Here is a 22351-nt window from a genome sequence, read left to right as displayed (position 1 = left end):
TGCTGCAATTATCTGGTGACCTCTAGTGGAAACAAGCTGTCTTTCAAAGATGCAAAAATTGTTAGAAACTCGGCAGGCCTTTTCAAGAAAACAACCAATTAGGGGTAGTTCCACTATTTTGTGAGAGGAATTCAGGTGCATACCAGAAATTTGGGTTTGGGCAATTAAAGAGCTCTGTCACCCCAGTAGAACACATAAAGTGGATTAAATATCTAAGCTGTGTGCAGCAAATATAAAATTGCACTAAAGAAAAATATAAAATCAGAAATGTCACAAAGAATTGGCCAATCACAGAAAATGCATCTAACCAGAAAGGGCTGTCAACACAATGAATAACAATAATAATACATCATCATCACCACCACCATCATCACAACCACCATAACATCATCATCATCATCATCATCATTATTTGCACACAAGTGAGCTGCATCTTTGAGGTCACGTAATTTTGCTCCTTCTTGTCAGAGAGAAAACAGTAGCTGATTTCCTAAGCAACCCTGCACAAGATTACTCCCCCGTAAATATACTCCTATCTACATGTTTATGCCAAAATAAGTGTGCCCAGGATTGCTTTTGCTTAAGTGATACCTCAAGGAGCACAACACACATCCCTGCCTCCCTCAAAAACAGGTTGGTTTAGATTACTATGATTAAGTCCCATTGAAATAAGAATAATTTATTTCGTTTATGAATTGCTTCCTATGAGGTGTTCCGAGGCAATTTACAGTTAAACTGATGGGGAAAATTGGTTGAGAATCAACCTATCCAAGTGTTCTCTGAATCAGAGTCACTTGCTAGGAGCTGGGTCACAATGATTTCTATGTAATTGCAGAGTCGGAAGTATATTAAGGGCTCGTCCACACAAACAGTTTATTCAATATTCACCCTTCTTTTCTTTTCTTCTTCTATTAATAACGAATGAAAATATAAAAAGTAATAAGGGTACAGAACCAAGAGTAATACGGATCATGATACAAAGGATCCAAGGAAAACTGGGCAAGAATGGGATTATTCATCGATGATATAGTAGCATACAGCTGGTGTATTAAATCTGTCTATAAGCAAGACTGAAACACAAAGATTGAACTCAATAGGAAGAGGAAATCATAAATAAGCTGGGAGATAAGTTACATGTGATGCCAAACAACATCCAGATGCTTTGGTATATATGTGTTTGTTTTTTTGGATCATGAGACATATAAGTAATAAATGGCCACCAAATAGCTGCAGAGCCTTCCAGGTTGGCCATGCCTCATTGTACTTTCAAATTAATTCAACATTCATCCTGATTTGCTTGCACGAAGTCCATCTGTTGGCAAATCTATGCCTGGTCTTTTATTGAGCATTCATTCTGATTGTGTGTTGCTGCTTCCCTCACACCCTCCAACATTTCTCCAATGAAAATAGGGACGTCCCATTCCATAATGAACATTTTATTAGTTATACCCCACACACCTTACTGGGTTGCCCCAGCCACTCTGGGCAGCATCCAACATATATTAAAACATAATTAAACATAAAAACATAAAAAACTCCCTATTCAGGGCTGCCTTTAGATGGCTCGGGAGTCGGTTTGAATCCCTGCGACGGGGTGAGCTCCCGTTGCTCGGTCCCTGCTCCTGCCAACCTAGCAGTTCGAAAGCACATCAAAGTGCAAGTAGATAAATAGGTACCGCTCTGGCAGGAAGGAAAATGGAGTTTCCGTGCGCTGCTCTGGTTTGCCAGAAGCAGCTTAGTCATGCTGGCCACATGACCCGGAAGCTGTCTGTGGACAAACACCGGCTCCCTCGGCCAGTAAAGCGAGATGAGCGCCGCAACCCCAGAGTCATTCAGGACTGGACCTAATGGTCAGGGGTCCCTTTACCTTTACCATACCCTGCAACATTTATCTGATGAAAATAGGGACATTCTTTTACTCTGCAAGCTTGGAAAATCTTTACCATTGATCTGCCTCCCACTCCACCCAGCACTCCACTCCAGAAAACATAGGTGTTTGCAATCAGATAGATGCAAAGTGTGACATTCAACTTGGTGCGCATAGGCTCCGAGATGAATAATACATAATACAGTGGTACCTTGGGTTAAGTATTTAATTCGTTCCGATTTCTGTTCTCATCCAGAAGCAAAGTTCTTAACCCGAGGTACTATTTCTGGGTTAACAGAGTCTGTAACCTGAAGCGTATGTAACCTGAAGCACATGTAACCCGAGGTACCACTGTACTGTAATAATAAAACTTGTTGGAGGTGCGTAGAATTCTGTCATTGTGTCCTGCAGATGGCAGTAAAGTTCTTGTGATCTCACTTCTGTTTGGTTACTGGAGGATATTTTCCTTCGCAGTTAAAATAAAAATAAGCCCGATAGAAATTAGTTTCTAGAGTGAAGATATTAAGGACGGAGCTACCATTTTTACATTTAGCTGCCACAGATCTACGGGGGAGAAAACGTTACTGGACTAAATCGGCCTTTGGCATGATCCAGCAAGGCTCCTCTTGCATTGCCAGCCAGGACAAGGGCCTGTCTATGTTTTTATTTTCCAGTTGTTTTTCGTTTCCACGGGAGCTCCGCTTGAGCCAAGAGTGAGGTGGTGTAAAAAATAAATCCAAAATAAATAACTTGAGCCATGGAGACGCAAACAGGGCCTCGACTTGACCTATCTACCATGACAACCTAAGCTTAGCAAAGCAGGCAGAGCCTTCCAGATCTGCTTTCTTTTATGTGTCCTGAATTGTTGTTGTTGTTAAACATTTTATACCGTCTTTCATCCGAGGACCACAGGGCCGTTTACAATATAAAAGCACAAAAATATACACCATAATAACAAACAAAAGCAGTTTAAAAGACCATGGGTTGTTTAATTAGCCAAAGGCCAAAGAGAAAAGGAATGTTTTTGCCTGGCGCAATTCAGCTTCATTGGAGTTCTAGTGTTATAAGAAGGAGGGAGAAAAAAACTTTTCTCTTTCCATGCCATGAATAATTCTATAAATTTCTATCATGTCACTTCTTACATTTCCTCTGAACCAATAAGTCCCAAATGGTGCAATTTTTCCGCATTGGGAGGAGTTGCTTCATCACCTTGACTATCCCCCCCCCCCTTAAGTTAAACAAAAACCACTGCAGAGGTGGAAAGATGGAAATGGGGAGAGGTTGTGATGTGGAATGAATCACAAACAATATTCCTGCATGGTGGGGACTAAGAGATGTATAGCAATAGTGGGGAAGGGCCATAAGCTCAGAGAGCCGAGAGAGAACACTGTCTGTAAAACCCTGGAGAACGGCTGCCAGTCAGGGTAGAAAAAAATATTGCGCTCATAGATTCATAGAATTCTAGATTTGGAAGGAACCCTGAGGATCATCTAGTCCAACCCCCTGAAATGCAGGAATATGTAGCCTTCCCATATGGGGATTGAACCTGCAACTTTGGTGTTATCAGCGCCACACTCTAACCATGGACCCAATGGTCTGAGTCAGTTTAAGGCAGCTTCCTAAGTTCCTATGGATCCTGTGAGCCCTCTCAGACTTACACGTCAAGGCTGGAAGAATATAACCACTCAGGCATCTCAAGATTTCCCTGCCCTTTCCACATCTCATAATCAACTATCTTGTTTGAATACCTATTTGGATGGCTTATATGTGTTTAAATTAGGATTGATGGATTTTTCTTATTTTTAATGGGCGCTCGTGGTTGTTTTTCCTCTCCCCCCTCTCACTTTCTTCTTCCACATTTGCAATTTTCAAAAGGGGTTGTGGTGTGAGGCTTTGGGCCTGTTTAATCCCTTCTCGTACCTGCCATGCTGTTGTACTGTTGTTAAGGGAAAGGAAACTCATATATATATTTCATGCCACAAGATTGAATTAAGGGATCAAAAGCTTCTAACGTTCACTGGGTTATAGAATCCCATCTGGGTTTATTATATTTAAGCCCCTGAGTGTGTTTACACTGCCTTGATATTTGGTCCCTGGAATTCTAATTTTACAGCAGACCTTTTGCTTTGAAATACTGCTCTGCCCTTCTCTTTCTTGCCACCTAAATTGTGCTGTCTTCTTTTTTTCTTGTAGTAGTTATGGGAAAGGAAATGACAGAACAGTTATTGGGCCATATCCATCATGTTGCTAAAGCCCTTGCCATTTCCTCTCGGCTTCATTTGCCCTCACCAGCTGCATGCTGGGAAGGATACGGATCTCAGGTGGGTGCTGTGAGGAACCTGCTGTTCTGACAGATTGACTGGGAAGGAAATGTTTCCAACTGGTGGCATAGTCTGTGGGCTGCCTCAGGCATCGCCTGTAAAGGAAGCAAAGGCCTGCCGATGGGAGAAGGTGCTCCTTTAACATGCACAGAGAGAACATCAGGCAACACTTTGGTGTTCCTTCAGGAAGATCTGGAGCCTAGCTGCCCGGTGGGGTTGAGGAGCAGGCATTTTCAAAGGATCAGAAATATAGGAGCTGAAAATGAAACCCAAAGTAAGGAGGGGAGTAGGCAAGGCGGATCTGGAGCTCGTTTCAGGGAAGACTGGCATGGCCAGCCCTACCATTGGACAGAGTGCTTCTTCTCCCCTTTCTTTAAGCTTAAAATTGCATTTTTACTTTGCTTATATAAGGCAACTAGGCAGGCCACAAAATATAGTGCTGGTGAGACCCCACCAATCTTTAAGTTGCCCAGGGACACTCGCTTTGGTTTCAGTATGCACATAAACAGCAGTCTGATTGTTGCTTTCATTGGCTATATGTCTTTCTTTTTTTCTTTTCCCTCACTGGAGCACTTAAGACCCACGTTTGTATGATGTGCCTATAGAAAACAAATCTGTGTTGTGAATTGTCCTAAGGCACTTCCTTTTAAATCCATTTACTCCCCAGCCCGCATTGAAAGCTTTTACTAGCTCCAGAGCAGCACACTGCATGGATAGACCGTACTACCACAGCAGGAGGTGGGGGGGGGGAGAGGTGGGGGGGCGGCAGGATGACCCTCCAGCTTTCCCCTGAGATGTTCTGTATAATCTCCACTTCTGTTGAGCATGTTGGCCCTTCCAATGTCCATCAAGGCAAAGCAGACTTGAGTTTTCCCATGATGACCCAAAAAGCAATGGTGCAAGAAGACGAAGAAGCTGGGTAAATGACATGGCTCCAACTTCCTATGCTACACAGCTGAGGCAGTGCATTTCATCGCATCCTTGGGAGAAGAGTTCAGAAGATGGCAAATGACCCATTGGATGGAAATGCTGAAATGTAAGTACCACCTCCTCTTCCTCCACCTTCCAGCCACAAGGCTGGCCCCACCATTAGGCAGACTGTGGAAGCTTGGGTGGGGGAGACATGTCCCCCATCAGTTGTTCCCATCCTCCTAGCAGCAGTGATGCTTGCTTGTTGCTAGCCTGGGCAAGCTAGCCCAGTTATTGTCTTCTAGTACAGTATTCTTCAATGCTTGGTCTCCAGGTGTTGATGGACTACAACTCCCATCATCCATGCCACTGGCTGAGCTGGAAGCTACCTTGAGTCCCATCAGGGCAAAAGGAGGGGTATCAACTTCATCTTCATCATCTGGTGAGGGATGATGGGAGTTGTAGTCCAATAATATCTGGGCACCCAAGGATGAAGAACACTGTCTACTACATTGTAGACAGCACTGTTGGTAAAGTAAGTGGACATGCATCTCAGAAGGAATTCTGGGTGTACATGAGCAATGGGGGAGAAATTAAATCAAGTTCACTTTTAAAGGTAAGCTTACCTAATTTGCGCTTACTGGAACAATACAAGAAACAAAACAGTCGTTCTTCAAAATTCGCAGTTCTCTGAATTTTTCAGTGCTGTTTTCCAGCCAGGTAATGTGTACAGAAATGCATCGACTGGGGTAAAGTATGCCTAGAAATGAATATATATTAGTGAAAATGACATGCAAAAATGCATATTCTAGAGCAAATTGCTTTGCAAAAATATGTAGCATTGCGAGTTGGGAATGGGGTTAGGCTATATGCCTGAGTCCCTTTTAATTCCTGAATCCAGCAAGGGCTAAAACCGAATGGAGGATTCAACTGCTAGAATAGCCAGGCCAGCTTCTTGGTAATAGCCCCATAAGCATGGGCCATCGAGGCAACAAAGGAAGTGGCTCTGTGCCAGAGGAAAAATGAAAGCTGGAGTCTTGGTGTCTTTAAAAAATTGCAAATGGATGTGGAAATATGCAGAACGGAACTTAAGACTGGGAAAACGAAAAACTGAGGGAAAGTGAAGCTGATAAAGTCGCCCATCCCTAGCGCATCTGCAACGCTTTGCTCTTACGATGCACTCTGGTGCTGCTGCTGCATGGAGCATTTGTTCGAGTCTGCAGCAAGCAGGCACTGAGCAAGCTCTGGTGAGGTATTGGAGGATGGAAAGATTTATGTTTCCTGCCCTGTGCTCCCTAAGCTGAGCTGCTGCACTCAATGCAGGGATGTTGTCTGGTTGTCAGTGCTGAAGTAAGATTCGACTGTGCATTGAATGGGATAGGGGTGGGGGCCCACACACCCCCTATTGCGCTTTTCGGCAGGTGACAAATGCCCTGAGCTAGTCCCTTCTTTGTAGATGATCTCAGGGAATATTAAGAGGAACTTTTCTGGCAATGCAGCTGTGCCACAAACTCCTCTGGCTTCTCTGCATTGAGCTAATGTTTTAAAACCTTAACCTAGCGGTTAACTTAGCAGTGGAGCCTACTTAGCTTATGCTTGTGATTAAGAACTCTTGAAAGAACCTGATCAATGTACAAATAATTTTGCAGTTGTGAAGCATTCCTGTAACCTTTTCTTGCAATTGGCTTGCTAGCACATTTTTATTGTTAACATTTATTCTTAATGTCATACTTTGGGTATATTGAATACATATAAGTGTTCACTGTACCACTGTATGCTTCTGGGTTATATTAAGACAAAGCAGGCATTGCTGCATCTGAGCCAGTATGCAGTATTAATTAGAATAGGGATGCGGGTGGATCTGTAGTCTAAACCACAGATCCTCATGGGTTGGCAGTTCGAATCCCTGTGACAGAGTGAATTCCGGTTGCTCTGTCCCAGCTCCTGCCAACCTAGCAGTTCGAAAGCACACCAGTCCCAGTAGATAAATAGGTACTGCTGCGACGGGAAGGTAAATGGTGTTTCCGTGCACTCTGGTTTCTGTCACAGTGTTTGATTGTGCCAGAAGCGGTTTAGTCATGCTGGCCACATGACCCAGAAAGCTGTCTGTGGACAAATGCCGGCTCCCTCAGCCTGAAAGTGAGATGAGCGCCACATCCCCATAGTCGCCTTTGACTGGACTTAACCATCCAGGAGTCCTTTACCTTTTACCTTTATTAGAGAGTCGGACTAGGACTTGGGAGATTTGGGTTCCAATCCCTGCTCAGCCATAATAATAATAATGAAAAAAATTAATTTTATACCCACCCACCTGGCAGGGTTCCCCCAGCCACTCTGGGTGACTTACAACACATAAAAAAATGGTAAAACATTAGACATTAAAAATTTCCTGATGCAGTGTTGCCTTCAGATGTCTTCTAAATGCCAGATAGTTGTTTATTTCCTTGACATCTGATGTGAGGGTGTTCCACAGGGCGGGAGCCACTACTGAGAAGGCCATGAAGCTCACTGGGTCATCTGGGCCAGTTATTGTCTCTCAGCCTCACCTACCTTGAAGGGTTGTTGTGAAGACACACTGGGGAGTGGGAGAGCCATTTGCAATATCCTGAGCTCCTTGGTGGAAGGGTGGGATAAATTAAAACGATGAATAAAATTGAGTAAATAAATAATTCGCATGGCACTATTACTGGTGCTCCTTTGGCAAGCACAGTGCTGTTGCTGCTGATAAAACAGGCCCTCCCTTCTGCTTAAGTGCTGTTAAACCCTGCAGGACTGGCATGCAAAGGAGACTTCCTTGCAAGAGCTCACTTCCTTTACCTCATTAAGATAAGCAAGGCAGACTTTTCAAGAGTTCACTTTTAAATCTGTGCCTGGGGATTTACAAATCCTGTATAGGGTTTATCTTTCTTTTAACATCTGATGAGATATGCAAATGCAGCTTGGCATCAAACAGCTTGGTACCATTATGAAGAAGTTTTCAAATACAGGTGAGCAGAGGAGTGTAATGAATGCAGCATGTGTGGATTTATTGGATGGGCATATTATGGGATACTGACACACAGAAAAATGGAATTTGCAAAGCACTTCCTGCCTGCATTTGAAGGGCAAATTACCGGTAGTCTCAGTCTCTCTCTCTCTCTCTCTCTCTCTCTCTCTCTCTCTCTCTCTTTCTTCTTCTTCTTCTTCTTCTTCTTCTTCTTCTTCTTCTTCTTCTTCTTCTTCTTCTTCTCCTCCTCCTCCTCCTCCTCCTCCTCCTCCTCCCCCTCCTCCTCCTAGGATGTAACAATGTGTAAAGTACATTAAGCATTGGCATTGAAATGTTAATATTTTATCATTTTGCTCCCATAGCCTTCTTTCTCAATGGCGAAAAGGGCAATAAAATTTATGACAGCTGAGTTATCTGCTCACCAAGGTATAAAAAGCAGTCAGAAGACGAGACCATTTCATGACCACGCATAGGTCGCTGTAAATCAAAACTCACACCTTTCCAGGAGTGTTCATTCATAAAGGAAGGAACGAAGCATGAAGAAGCTGGCATTCTCCCTCCTGTTGGTTTTTGTCTTAGGTAAGGCCCTTATCACCTGTAAATGTTCTAGATATGATGCCTTGGTCACCTTCAGACTTTCTATTTTGCAGGAGGGATTCAATCGCATATCACGTTTAGGGGGTCCTCCAGACTGAGGTAGGGTTTTCAGTGGGCAGGTGCATTCTATAAGATCTCTCCCTCCCTCCCTCCCTCCCTCTCTCTCGGCAATCACTTGTGACTGGGTAAGATTGTTTTCCATGAACACAGTCTTAGTGGTGTGTCTGTAAATGACTGTGGAGGCCAATTCTGGATCCGCACATCCTTCTACAGTGGGGACAAAGGTTTATGAGCAGGAGTTGATCACAAGGAGGATTTGATGTGATAATAGTGCATTAGCAGGGAATTGATACTAGACTATCCACTCATCATTTTGCTTTGTTCACACAGCACACATCTATTTACCCTGAATTTGACACTTGATCTGCATATTTTTAGGACCCAGCTTATTTCTGTGATTGCAAATTGTTTTGAACCATTTTTAACATGGTGGCTTAATTGTTGCAACGCACAGTGGGACCTTGGGTGAAGGGTGCATAAGTACTACGACTACACTAATTCTGCAATGCTTCTTCAGTGTTACACATTTCTGCTGTCTGGAAGGACATTGTGGTGCTATAGTGCAACAAAGGTGGAACAAAAAAGCAAACAAAATTTGGAATGTTTGCGGCGTGAAAAGTTACAGGATTTCAGCAGGAAGTTAGGAGACATGCATTGATTGGAAATGAAGCTTTATGTCTGCTCTGAAACCTTTGCAAGTTCAGACAATACTGAAAGTAGGACTGAGTATCACCACCACCCCAATACCATCATGAGCACAAATCATCATGTACATTAAAAATGATGTCTGGGGCGAGGGGCTATGTTTGCAAATAAGGTGGATGACAGTGCTCTGGTACAACACAATTATTTTTAAATTTTGGTGGGTTTGCAGTTAGAAAAGTGGTGGGGAAATATCTGCACAACAAGGTGTAGAACAGTGACTGATTGACAGGGAGACATATAACCTCTGTGTAAACAAATCAGGATGAATGCTCAATAAGCAGTTTGTCTGGAGGAACCGCTTGTATTGGGACCTGCAATAATCAACTGGAAAAGACAGAACAAAAAGCAAAGCCTCTGGAACTAAGAAGATGAATAGCAATTTAGGATCTGTGGACAAGGGCCATATCAGACATTGGAGGTACAGGGAAAGAGATCTATGATTAGGATCTCCCACTTCCCTTCTTTTTTGGAACTAATTTGATGTATGCTGTAGCTACTTTGAAGCCTGAGGAAGTGATGCTTTTTGTCATTCCTCAACCTAAATCCTACCACCACCACCCCCAAAAAATTCTCTATATCCAAGATGGATGTCTGTGTGTTATAAGGGGGAAGAGCAGGGACATGTTGCCTGTGACCATGGGGGGTAGATTGCTGATAGCTGCTTTCCCCATCAGGAGTTTGAATTACCACTGGATTTGAAGTGTGGATATACTCAAATAAATAGCACCATGTAGACCAAATCATCTAAGCAATTTTGCTATTAAAAGTTCAAAATCAGTTACCTGACAGAATTATAACGTTTTTCTTTAGACTAGGAATGAGGAACTTATGGTTCTGCAGATTTTGCTGGACTCCAGCAGTTCCCATCAGTCCAAGCCAAGGATGATGACTGGGCAGCTGGTTCCCTATCTCTGGGTTAGACAAATTATTCTCTCTAGGTCCAATTTTTACAGCACAACTGTCCTTTTTCCTTCTTCAGATAATAGTTTGCAGTGGAATCCTATGCATGTCCAGTCATACATTAGCCTCATTAAGTTCAATGGAGTTTACTCCAAGGAAAAGATTGAAATCTTAGAGTCGTAATCATCTCTACTTGAAATACAGTGAAAAATATGCAGGCTGTTATTTAGCTATATGCACATGTTTACCCTCTCTGTTTGCATCCTGTGATTTACTAGCGTTAAAAATGCCTTTGACATTAGCAAATGAATGCATAAATTCACAAAAATAAAGCAGCCATATGCATCAACAGCCATAGATTGCAGGGGGTGGGGTGGGAGCAAGGAAATAAAACAAAACCTATATTTCTTCGTCTTCTAGGGACTGCAGCTCATGTTCTGACACCCAAGAATGATACGACGGAAGAAATGGAAACTGAGGCAAGTAGCTGTTTCTGCATGATGGCAGGAAGAAAGGAGTAACTGATGTTTCTCAGACTTTACGAACTTAGGCTTTCTTAAAACTGAGTTTTCCACTTGAGGCCCAAACCCAGCAATAACTACAGATGAATGCATGGAGGCTCTTGCCTGCAATTCTGTGCCTGCAGTCTTAGGTTTGCATGCATAGATGATAGCCCCTCTGTCGAGACCTCTTTGGAGCTACAATACCAAGCCTCAGCTGCTGAAAGAGAATGAGGAAATGTCACAGGATCATCTCCTATCATAGAACTTTATGTTCTAAGAACGTGAAGTTCTACAACATGTTCTACGAGACCCACCCACACCAGGGTCTTATGGTTGTGTGCTATCTCATCTTTCCATTGGATGGAGATATAGCTATAGTGCAAGGCCTTGACTGGTGGGAGAAGGATCCATCTTGACTCAGAGAAAGATGTTCCAGGGAAGGAGAGGGTCCTCAAAACAGCTGAGGATCCCATTCCACCACGAGACATCATTCCTTGACTCTACATGTCTCCCAACGACCAGGAAGGTCCACCCCACAGCCTGGGAAACTAGTGGCTAAGGAGTTTTCAAGGCTTCTTATTTTCTTTCCTCACCACTGAACGGAACCTCAGAGAGACCACACAGCTTTCCTAAAGGATAGCTGGAATAGATGTGGGTCTTATGGGAGACAGAACTTCCAAATTCAGTCTGGAAAGAGAGAGTACATTTTAAAAATGTGTGTGGAAAGTAACAGCAAATATTTGACTTACAGAGTGTGGGCAGCCATACGGCTGCCTCTTACCTTTCAAAAATGATATTGTATTTCATAGCGATGTGTCTTCTTTTATTTCAGGGAAAGAGAGCTCTCAGAAAGCTCCTTTATAACCATGCCTCAGTTCCTTTTACTGCCTTACCTAGGCATCATGCACCCTAAATTTTGTTTCTAAAATGCTTGTTTCTTCTTTCAGCCTTTGCATTTCTCCTGCAAGATGCTAAGTTCCCCTCACTCATCTTCATCTTCAGGTATCTGTTTTTGAAATACATATTTAGAGCAGAAGAAGACATTCACCGAGTTGAATACGAAATTTGGGAGTTATGCTTACTTTCCCCTCCCAAGTCTTAGACTGTATACACAGCATGCATTTAACCACCCCGCCCCCCAATATAAAATCCTAGGAATTGTAGTTTGTTAAGGATGCTAGGGAGGTCTATTAGGAATAGAGTTTCTAGGGTGTGTGGTGGTTTTTTTTGGGGGGAGGGGATGTGCTTTAAATGTATGGTGTGTATGGAAGCTTAGACAAACTTTTTAAACTGTTATGCTACAGTCCTTCACACACGTACCTGAGAATATGTTTCATTTAACATAATAGGGCTTATTTCTGAGTAGACATGTGCAGGACCACACTGTATATAATGTACGACAGTCAGACCATATGCAAATAAGACATAATGGAACATTATTTCTCAACAATTTGGGGTGGGGGGAGAATTTGGTAATATATTTCAGAGTTCTTGGTTCACTTTTCTGGATGTCAAAGAAATGGATACTTTGAGTGTGGGATTAATTATTGTGCATAAATTAACTGATTTATGGATAACCTTTTACATGATGTGTCTCAAGGCAATTTACAAACATAGCATAAAGCAGCTAAAAATAGTTATCACTTCATTGATTTAAATAGTCTTCAGTGCTAGTCATAAGGTAAGCAAGCAAGCATGTGCACACACACTTAGACTTAAAGGCTAAGTGCAATGCTAAAGATCTACCGAGCTCTTACTGTTTTGTGAAAAACCTTTCTGAAAACCATGATACAAATGCTAAATATTAATGGTATCTTCTTACACACTACTTCCAATTCGATTAATGCTATTAGACATTTGGAAAACTGCTATTTTTCTAAACTGCAGTCCACATCTTACCTCTACAGTTCATACTTTGAGTCCATCGGACATTAAAGCAGTTGCTGCTATTGGAGGTTTTGGAAATGTGAGTATAACGATGAGCGCTATTGGAAAAGGGATCAAAGGTAACATGCTCTTCAGCAAAACTGTATTTAATATGAATGATGTTGACTGTAGTGTGAGGTTATTGTTTAGTATAGAAAATAAAATAAAATGAGCCCCCCCCCCCCATGTTCCATGGGTGGTTTGTTCCACCTCCTGTCCCCGGCACTAGGGTTGCCAACTTCTGAGCTGGCTCCTGTAGCTGTGCCTTCAATAGTGCTTGATCTGCAGCAAGCATTTCTCTGTCTCCAACTGCCTATCTTTTCCATCAGCATCTCAAACCAAATACACCTGAATGCCCTGACTTTCTTCCCGAGTCCTTTTAATATGCTCACTTTTTCCATTGCCAATACAGTGGTACCTTGGGTTACATACGCTTCAGGTTACAGAGTCCGCTAACCCAGAAATAGTACCTCAGGTTAAGAACTTTGCTTTAGGATGAGAACAGAAATCATGCTCCGGCGGCACGGCGGCAGCAGGAGGCCCCATTAGCTAAAGTGGTGCTTCAGGTTAAGAACAGTTTCAGGTTAAGAACGGACCTCCGGAACGAATTAAGTACTTAACCCGAGGTACCACTGTAGAGGTGTTCACACCTGTACAAAAAAAGTTGAGCTGCACATTCATGTGCTATATTCAACAAGTACACAGTCTGTGTGCCTCTGCACGCAGCAGTTGAGTATACAAATCAACGGGCGTACATTCTTTCCCCACAGACGTGTGTACATGTGTGGAGAGGCAGGCTGCACATGTGTTCCGTGCAATGTGTGAACAGGTCGAATATGGCGATGGAACCTGTTGAATGGGCATGAAGCCTTGTATTTATTGTCTCCTTTGTTCCATAGTCAGTCCGTCACTAAGTTGCGCAGCATCTCCCTTTACCACTGATCATCTGGCTGTACTCAGGTGGGCCACCCAGCTGATCTGCACCAACCAGTTGGTCATAAGTGGATCGGCTGGTTGGACCAAGATGTGGCAGTGGGCAGAAGTAATAATAATAATAATAATAATAATAATAATAATAATAATTTACTTATACCCCGCCAATCTGGCTGGGCTTCCCCAGCCACTCTGGGCGGCTTCCAACAAAAGAATGCTAAAAGCCATGAAGCTCCAAGCCCCATGGCTCCTACCTCTCAAACCGGGCAAAGATAAAGAGGGTGAGGGGGCAAAGTGGCCTTGAATCCTGGACAGCCTACCCCCCCACTAACTGGGCATCCCAGTCCTGGTGCCAGTTACCCCTTTCCTGGGGAGACACCAACTTGTGTGGGTGGGGGGAACTTGTCCCAGTCGAAAACAGGAATACCATCACCAAGTTTGTAGCAGCCTCCCCCTTTACATTGCATATATATATATATATATATATATATATATATATGCAGGTTTTGGTGTCCTCGGGTGTCTTCCCGTGTAAAAGTTGGGGTGTCTAGGCGACGTTTCGACGAGGTCTCACTCGTCATCTTCAGGCTGGTGCTTTCGGCTTCTTGTTACTGGAACAGAGCAGGATCTCAGTGTTTGAGTTCCTATAAATACTGTTGAGGAGGTGTGGTGTATAGCCTCCAATGTTCTGGGCAGAGAGGAGGTTCCCAGGCTAGTGTGCCTTTTCTTCTTTTGTTCCTTAATTACTTGAGGGATATCTTGAGTGATTTCTTGAGTGATTTCCTGAATCCCACTTAGGTGGGTCATTAGGTGTGGATTAGTTGCTAAAGCCTTCGTGTCTTGAACTCTTGAACTTTGTGAAGAGTTTTTCTGAGAAGATGGCTGTACTGCACTTGGTTGTGCTCTGGCTTGGCTTCGTGTATAGGGGCGAGCTGTGGTTTTGTGGCCTGTGCCAGCCAGATCTGTGTAGGGATTGCAGGGGGGTGCAGCATCCGGAGGTGCCACCCTGGTTTGGCTACTGGATGGTGTCTGTAATTTATCTGTGGAGAGGGTCTGGGTTTGGGTCTGGTGTGGTTGATTGGTGATGGCGTTCTGTGTGCCTCTGGATCTGGTGTCAGATTTTGTGGGGAGGGCTAATTTCCAGATGTCTGGCAAGCGGGATGTGTCGTCACGCTTGTTCATGTTGTGAGGGTGTTTCTCTATCTCGATGGCTTCCATGATTATTCTCTTGTGGTGATGTTCCATGTTAAAGAGCAATTTGGAATCTGCAAAATTAATTTCGTGTCCTGTTTCTTTCATGTGTTGGAAAAGAGAGGAAGTTTTTTCTTCTTTTTTGACGGCATTCTTGTGTTCTGCGATCCGTGCATTTATTCGTCTGTTTGTTTGTCCAATGTACGTGGCTGGGCAGACTTTGCAGGGTATTTCATAGACCCCTTGGTTTTCCAACTGAATTTTATCCTTGGGGTTTCTGAGGATATTGGCTATTTTTTGGTTGGTGCAAAAGGCTGTTTTGATATTGTGTTTATGGAGGATTTTGCTAATTTTATCTGTAGTGCCCTTGATATAAGGAAGGAGGGCTATGCCATTGTTTTCTTCTGTGTCTTGGTTTTTGGGGGGTGTTTCTTTTTGGATTAGCTTCGTAACCCTGTTTTGCTGGTATCCATTGGCAATTAACACATTTGAGAGATTCTGTAACTCAGTTGTCAAGTGGTCTTCGTCAGCCAGGCGTTTGGTTCTGGAGATGAGAGTCTTGGCTACGGAGTTTATTTGTGCAGGGTGGTGGTGTGATTGTGCATGTAAGTAGCGGTTGGTGTGTGTTTTTTTCCGGTAGATAGTGTGTCCTAGGGAGCCATCAGGTTTTTTGTAGATTAGGACGTCAAGGAAGGGAAGTTGGTTGTTGGCTTCTATTTCCATAGTGAATTGTATTTTGGGGTGTAGGCTGTTGAGATGTGTGAGGAAGCTATCCAGTTTTTCCTTCCCGTGTGGCCAAATTACAAAGGTGTCGTCAACATATCTGAGCCAAAGTTTGGGTTTGTGTTCTGACTTGTCTAAAGCATTGGTTTCAAAGTGTTCCATGTACAGGTTAGCGATGACCGGTGAGAGGGGTGATCCCATAGGTGCTCCTTCTATCTGTTTGTATCTTTGTCCATTGTGGATGAAGTACGTGTTGGTTAGGCAGTGGTTGGTCAGGTCCAAGATGTATTCGGGGGGATTGTATTTGTTTTGAATGGCTGTCAAGGCTTCATTAATGGGCACTTGTGTGAAGAGAGATACAACATCGAAGCTCACAAGTAGGTCATTGGGTTGTAGGTTTTGCTTCTTTATTGTTTCTATGAACTGGAAGGAGTTTGGAACGTGTGAAGAGATGGATTCTGCATAGGGCTGAAGTTGCTTGGCGAGAAATTTAGCGAGATTTTGTAGAGGTGAGCCTATGGAGCTGACTATTGGTCTGAGTGGTGTTCCTTCTTTGTGTATCTTGGGGAGGCCGTAGAGTTTGGGGCATCTGGATGATTTTTCTCTGGGGATGATTCTTAGCTGGATTTCTTCACTGATAGGAGAGGCTTTTATTTTGGATTTGGTGGTTTTTTCCAGATAGGTGGTGGGATCTGTTTTTATAGGTTGGTAGGTAGGGTCTTGGAGTAGATTTGATAGTTTTGCTTGGTAGTCCGATGTGTTCATCACAACAGTGGCATTACCTTTGTCTGCTGGGAGAATGATTATGTTGTTGTCTTTCCTCAGGTTGGTGAGTGCTTTCTGTTCTTCTTTGTGTAAATTGCTTCTGGGTGGTTTGCTGGAGCAGAGGATGTTGGTGACTTCAAGTCTGATTTTATTGGCTTCATCTGGATTGATTTTGGTTAGGCTAGCTTCGACTCCACATATGATGTTTTCCGTGGGGATGCGTCTCGGGGCGACTGCAAAGTTGAAACCTTTGGAGAGTACTTTGGTTTCAGTGCCCAGCCACGTACATTGGACAAACAAACAGACGAATAAATGCACGGATCGCAGAACACAAGAATGCCGTCAAAAAAGAAGAAAAAACTTCCTCTCTTTTCCAACACATGAAAGAAACAGGACACGAAATTAATTTTGCAGATTCCAAATTGCTCTTTAACATGGAACATCACCACAAGAGAATAATCATGGAAGCCATCGAGATAGAGAAACACCCTCACAACATGAACAAGCGTGACGACACATCCCGCTTGCCAGACATCTGGAAATTAGCCCTCCCCACAAAATCTGACACCAGATCCAGAGGCACACAGAACGCCATCACCAATCAACCACACCAGACCCAAACCCAGACCCTCTCCACAGATAAATTACAGACACCATCCAGTAGCCAAACCAGGGTGGCACCTCCGGATGCTGCACCCCCCTGCAATCCCTACACAGATCTGGCTGGCACAGGCCACAAAACCACAGCTCGCCCCTATACACGAAGCCAAGCCAGAGCACAACCAAGTGCAGTACAGCCATCTTCTCAGAAAAACTCTTCACAAAGTTCAAGAGTTCAAGACACGAAGGCTTTAGCAACTAATCCACACCTAATGACCCACCTAAGTGGGATTCAGGAAATCACTCAAGAAATCACTCAAGATATCCCTCAAGTAATTAAGGAACAAAAGAAGAAAAGGCACACTAGCCTGGGAACCTCCTCTCTGCCCAGAACATTGGAGGCTATACACCACACCTCCTCAACAGTATTTATAGGAACTCAAACACTGAGATCCTGCTCTGTTCCAGTAACAAGAAGCCGAAAGCACCAGCCTGAAGATGACGAGTGAGACCTCGTCGAAACGTCGCCTAGACACCCCAACTTTTACACGGGAAGACACCCGAGGACACCAAAACCTGCATTCCTGTACCCGTGAAAATCTACGAAAGCATATATATATATATATATATATGGCTCTTTCCCTCTGTCCCTCATTCTGGCTACTGCTGTGTTCTTCTTTCTGATGGTTTCACTTCAGCCTCCTTGCCTCTGTCCAGAACACTGTGGCAAAAATCTGAGTCATCTTCTAGCCCAGAGGCCACCTTAATCCAGAATCCTCTTCTGTGGCAAAAGCAAATTTGGGAAGCCGCAAAGCAGGACATGAGCTCAAGAGTCCTCTCTCCAATGATGTTTCCCTGCAGCTGGTTTTGAGAGGCATATTCTGCTTCTGACAGTAGGCTTTGCATGCACATTGCATGCTCTGCCAACTGAGCTATGGCCCTTCCGCTCAGTATTTGATGACCTGTTACAGAACCAGGAAAACTGGCAAAACACAAAATCCACACGTAAACCCCAAATCAGTTATTCTCAGGACTTCATAGAATCGTAGAGTGGAAGGGACCACAAGGGTCATTGAGTCCAAACCCCTTCAATGCAGGAATCTTTTGGCCCTGAGATTAAGAGTCTCATGCTGAGTTACAATCTCCTGTAACATTCAGCTGCAGTAAATAGTTCAGGGTTGGATTAGCAGGTTGACCAGTTGTCCTTGCCTGCTAGTCTGCTAAATTGTCTCAGGAAGGCTCCCTGCAAATTCTCTGGTTTGTTTTCTGAGATCAATGGCTGTAGTAGACTTATTCCACTTGCCATCTGCTACTGATTCTTAAAAGGGCACGATAATTCATGTTGACACTTGATAGCAAAGACCAGCCAAGCGTCACCTACTTTATTAAGAAGAGATATCAGCCAGCTAATCAATAATGGTTGGCAGGGTGGCATGGGCAGCAGGGTGGCATCACTCACCTGGCTTCCCAATGCCAGGGTTGCTAAGGAGAGTGGTGAGGCAGGAGGAAGGTCATGTTCAGGTGATGTAATTCCACACACTGGATTTGACATTGAATGTCTAAGTGCATATCAACATATTGTATGAACATGCCAACTTTCAGAGAAGGTTAGACAAATTGAACCTAAGCACTGTTGAGTTTTTACAGAATCCCTTTCCTGCATCAATGCCCTGTTTTCCCCACCCTCATTTTCCTCAGTCTCCTTCTCCACCTTCCTCAGATTCCTCTTATTCCGTTGCCTACTCTCCACTATTCATTTGATCTCTTGCCCATGAGCACCCAATCCCTTTGATTCACTAGAATCCGGGACCTTTGCCCATTTGTTAGCTTTGCCCATTTGTTCGCAGAAGGTAGCCTGCAAACATCTTGGTTCAATTAACACGCCAAGCCACTGCACCGACTTAGCCAAACAATGCCCAGAGCTCCATTTGTTGGAGCACAATCCAGTATAGAGGACTGAATTATACACATTCTCACATTTGTCTGTTTTGTAATACCAAAGCTTCACCCTCACACACACACTGAACAATAGGCCATAGCAAAACTTCACAGAAGTACAGACAGGGCAGGCAGCCTTATTAAAATCACATTTGACTTATTCCTGTGCTAGATCTTAAAATTATTTGGCAATGCTCCCTTTCCTTTTTTAAAAAAGGCTTTTGGTTTTACAGGCAATCTCACAGGTCCCCCTCCCCCTTCCCACAGCTATAGACAGAGTAAGAAAGGTTTACAGGAAAAGATGCAAAGTTCTGTTTTGGTCATTCACAGTGTATCCTTCAGACACTGACTAGACAAGGTGTGTTTGTTTTTAGTCCTGATGCATTTATCATTGTATATTTATTTACAGATGGGGGACACCAAGGTGGAGCAGCCAGACCTCCAAAGGTACAAATTTTCATCATGTCCATAAAACATGTTTATTACTAACTACAGATGTGTTTCACAGTTGCCAGCTGTGAAAAAAGCCTGACGGTGACAGGCTGTAGTCAGTGCAGAGGGAAACCCTAAAGATGTGGTTTTAGTAGCCAAGAGAAAAGTGTTTTGCCGTTAGACCAAAGAGGAATTCCTCCTACTTTACAATGAAGTCATGATCCAGAGACACTGGTGGGTCAGATCCAAGAGTTAAAACAACAACAACAACAACAACAACAACAACAACAACAACAACAACAAGAGAGTCACCTTTACAGTCCAGAAGGCATGCCACACAAGGCAAAAGGGATGGGGGGAGAGAATAGGAAAAAAGCAAATTCAAATGAAAACATCTTGCGTTTCACACCATGACTATTTCAGATACGAAAACATGAATTATTTCTGTTTATAGCGCAGAGAGGGATCTTATCGCGGCAAGCATGAAAACGCTAACAGGTATGACTTATAGTTTAAACTTTCCCTTTTCTGTTGACTGTTTGACTTTACAGATGAGATCTCTCTTTAATTTAATCTATTGCCCAACACTTTATCAATAAAAATATGTATTATTTCTTGGCAACCAAAGGCCCCTGTTCCCTGCTTTCTACCAACCCCAAACAAAGAAACAGGTTGCCCATTGTAATCTCAAGCAAATCCAGAGCCCACAAATTTACTGAACTGGGTGTATGTCTTGCAGCTCTTATTAGCAGGTTTAATCCATCCATGCAGTATTACTCTTCCCTTCGAAACAGCAGCGCAGTGCCAAGAAGTGGGACCCTGTAAGTTCTATTTTTATTTGCTACTTCATATTGAACTGGAAGACTTATTTGGGTGATAAAAGACACAGCAAATGAAAACTTTCTAGTTTCACACAACCAAGAAATGTACAAAAAAGCACTCCACCTTTACGAGATCATTCCAGTGACCTAATTACTTTATAGACTGAATACCTGGTCTGCTGCCTTCTGCTCAATACATTCCAGGACCATATTCTGCATACGAGCTACATAGAAAACAGTCCTCTAGCCTTCTGCACTAAACAAACTTTTGCCATAGGTACCCACATTCTACCTGAAGAAAAGCAGAACCCCATTCTGTTCAAATTTAAAATGTATGATGGGTACATTGGCTTTCCTTGTAGCCTCTTGGGTGGGGAGGTGGGGCAGATTGTTGTCCCAGTCACAGATGGGGAGGTTTTACTGTGCTGTGTTCCAATAAAATAATGATGCCTATAATTAACAAATGCTGCTGTACACTTTGGCTGAAGTGTAACATTCAGTTTGGCCTGAGATTTTACTTTTAAAAGCATTACTGCCCCTAAGTACTTGCAGGATCGAGCCACATGACCTCATCAAAAACGATTAGGAAGGCGTTATAGATTTTTTATGCTGTTAGCATTTTATCTCTGTGCCTATAAAGAATAAAGGCTTGTTTGACAATTTCCCCTTTCCATTTGCGGTGCAGAGATCTCTTAGACCAAGCTAAAGAAATTGTGAAGAACATGAAAGGGAGGCAGGTATGTATGCCAATGCCAGGGCCATCTTACCCATAGGCGCTAGGGGTGAAGGGCATCTGGGCGCTGGGCTCTCAGGGGTGCCAGGCCGAGAGTCCAGGGTCCAAGAGTTGAGTCCCAGGAAGAGCCCGTCCACTGTGGTGGGCTCTTCTGCTGTGGGCCGCTCTGTGCCACAAGTTCAGGGGTGACCGAGCCAGCGACTGGGCAACCGGGGGAGGGGGTGCCAGGTGGATCTTTGCACCCTGGTGCCACATATGCTTAAGACAGCCTTAACCAACGCTATAGACCAGTGAGCAGTTGTGGCCCACAAAGGTTTATTTATGTTTGCAATTGCCTCTCGAATTGATTTCGCTGTTGCTGACGCAGGGTGTGTGCTTTTTGTAGCGAAGTCAAAATGGTGCTGCTCCCCCGCAAGGGCTAATACTTTATAAAAACCTCCCTGAAGCATTCAGACACCAGTAACTTCTCACATCTACCTCCCCACCTCCAAAGTGAAGATGATACCACCTGAAGAAAGGTGGTTTGCAGGGCAGATACCACTGGGTGTTCTTAGTTGGAAAAACAGTACACACCAAATCTGGGAAACAGGGGTGGGCAGGTGTCATACCTGCGGGGTCTACTTTGGGGTTGTTTTTTTAACTAGAAACCTGAGATCCAGTAAGTGGCATTAAATGCAAAACAGTGGCTAGCGGGGGTCAAGCTAGATGCAAAATGGTGGCTCAGTGGGCAGAGTCTATTGCCAACTGCATTTGGACTTCCATAATATATGTTCAAATCTCTTAGTAGTAGTAGTACTAGCATTTACCTGTCCTTCACCCTACGTTAAAACCTGTAATGGTTCTAGGGATTGCTCGTGCGTAAGTTGCCTTTACTCCTGGCTAGGTTGCATGGTTGAACCCTTTCTGTCAGGACAGCCTCAAGTTCCGTGGCTGCCTCAGTCGCTGGCAGAATCCGTCAGTGGGCGTTTCTTAAACCGCTTCCAGCATAGAAGCTGTTTGACGCCCAGTCTCCTCCCCCGCTGCCTGCGCGAAAGTTTTCTGCGCAAGGTGGGTGTGGGCAACGGAGTGCTCGTGCCCTCTCCGCTGGTCTCCTGCGAAGAGTCCTGGAGCCACCTCTTCGATTCCTCCATCTCCTCCCCTTTCCCACTGGTGTTACACTGATTACCTTCCCCAGCGGATGGGCTATCCCTCCTTCTACTAGGACCCTCTCCACCATCGTCCGGGAGCCTCCTCTCCGCCTCCCACTCCGATGACAGTTCCCTGACAAAACCCAATATTAAAAATAGTTTAAAACAACTTAGAATAAAAAGAATAAGGTGAGTCCTAAAAAGAGACATGGCTGCCACATTATTTGTGTCAGAGCCAAAGTGAATAAGCTTCCTAGTTTTGCTGGAATCTTCCACTCATACACACCTTGATTCTTATTCCCTTATTAATCTGC

At 43.8% G+C, this 22351-nt stretch overlaps 1 protein-coding gene across 4 annotated transcripts in view; it reads left to right on the top strand.

The window, feature by feature from the left end:
* Positions 1-425: 425 nt before the first annotated feature.
* PLB1 (phospholipase B1) overlaps positions 426-22351 on the top strand; it is a 114721-nt gene continuing 92795 nt past the window's right edge. The window contains exons 1-10 of one of the 4 annotated variants that reach the window (XM_083434393.1): positions 427-633; positions 4061-5224; positions 8446-8662; positions 10766-10824; positions 11796-11850; positions 12756-12814; positions 19334-19371; positions 19811-19854; positions 20096-20177; positions 20863-20914. In XM_083434393.1, coding sequence (XP_083290519.1) covers positions 8620-8662; positions 10766-10824; positions 11796-11850; positions 12756-12814; positions 19334-19371; positions 19811-19854; positions 20096-20177; positions 20863-20914 — 432 coding nt within the window. In that variant the 5' untranslated portion in view covers positions 427-633; positions 4061-5224; positions 8446-8619. Of the gene's footprint in view, positions 634-4060; positions 5225-8445; positions 8663-10765; positions 10825-11795; positions 11851-12755; positions 12815-19333; positions 19372-19810; positions 19855-20095; positions 20178-20862; positions 20915-22351 lie in introns of all 4 variants that reach the window. The other 3 variants (XM_083434394.1, XM_083434395.1, XM_083434396.1) reach the window with 3 other exon arrangements.

This window comes from Podarcis tiliguerta (genome assembly GCF_965153285.1).
Source record: "Podarcis tiliguerta genome assembly, chromosome: 3".
Lineage (NCBI taxonomy): Eukaryota > Metazoa > Chordata > Lepidosauria > Squamata > Lacertidae > Podarcis > Podarcis tiliguerta.
This window is presented reverse-complemented; position numbering and strand designations above follow the sequence as displayed.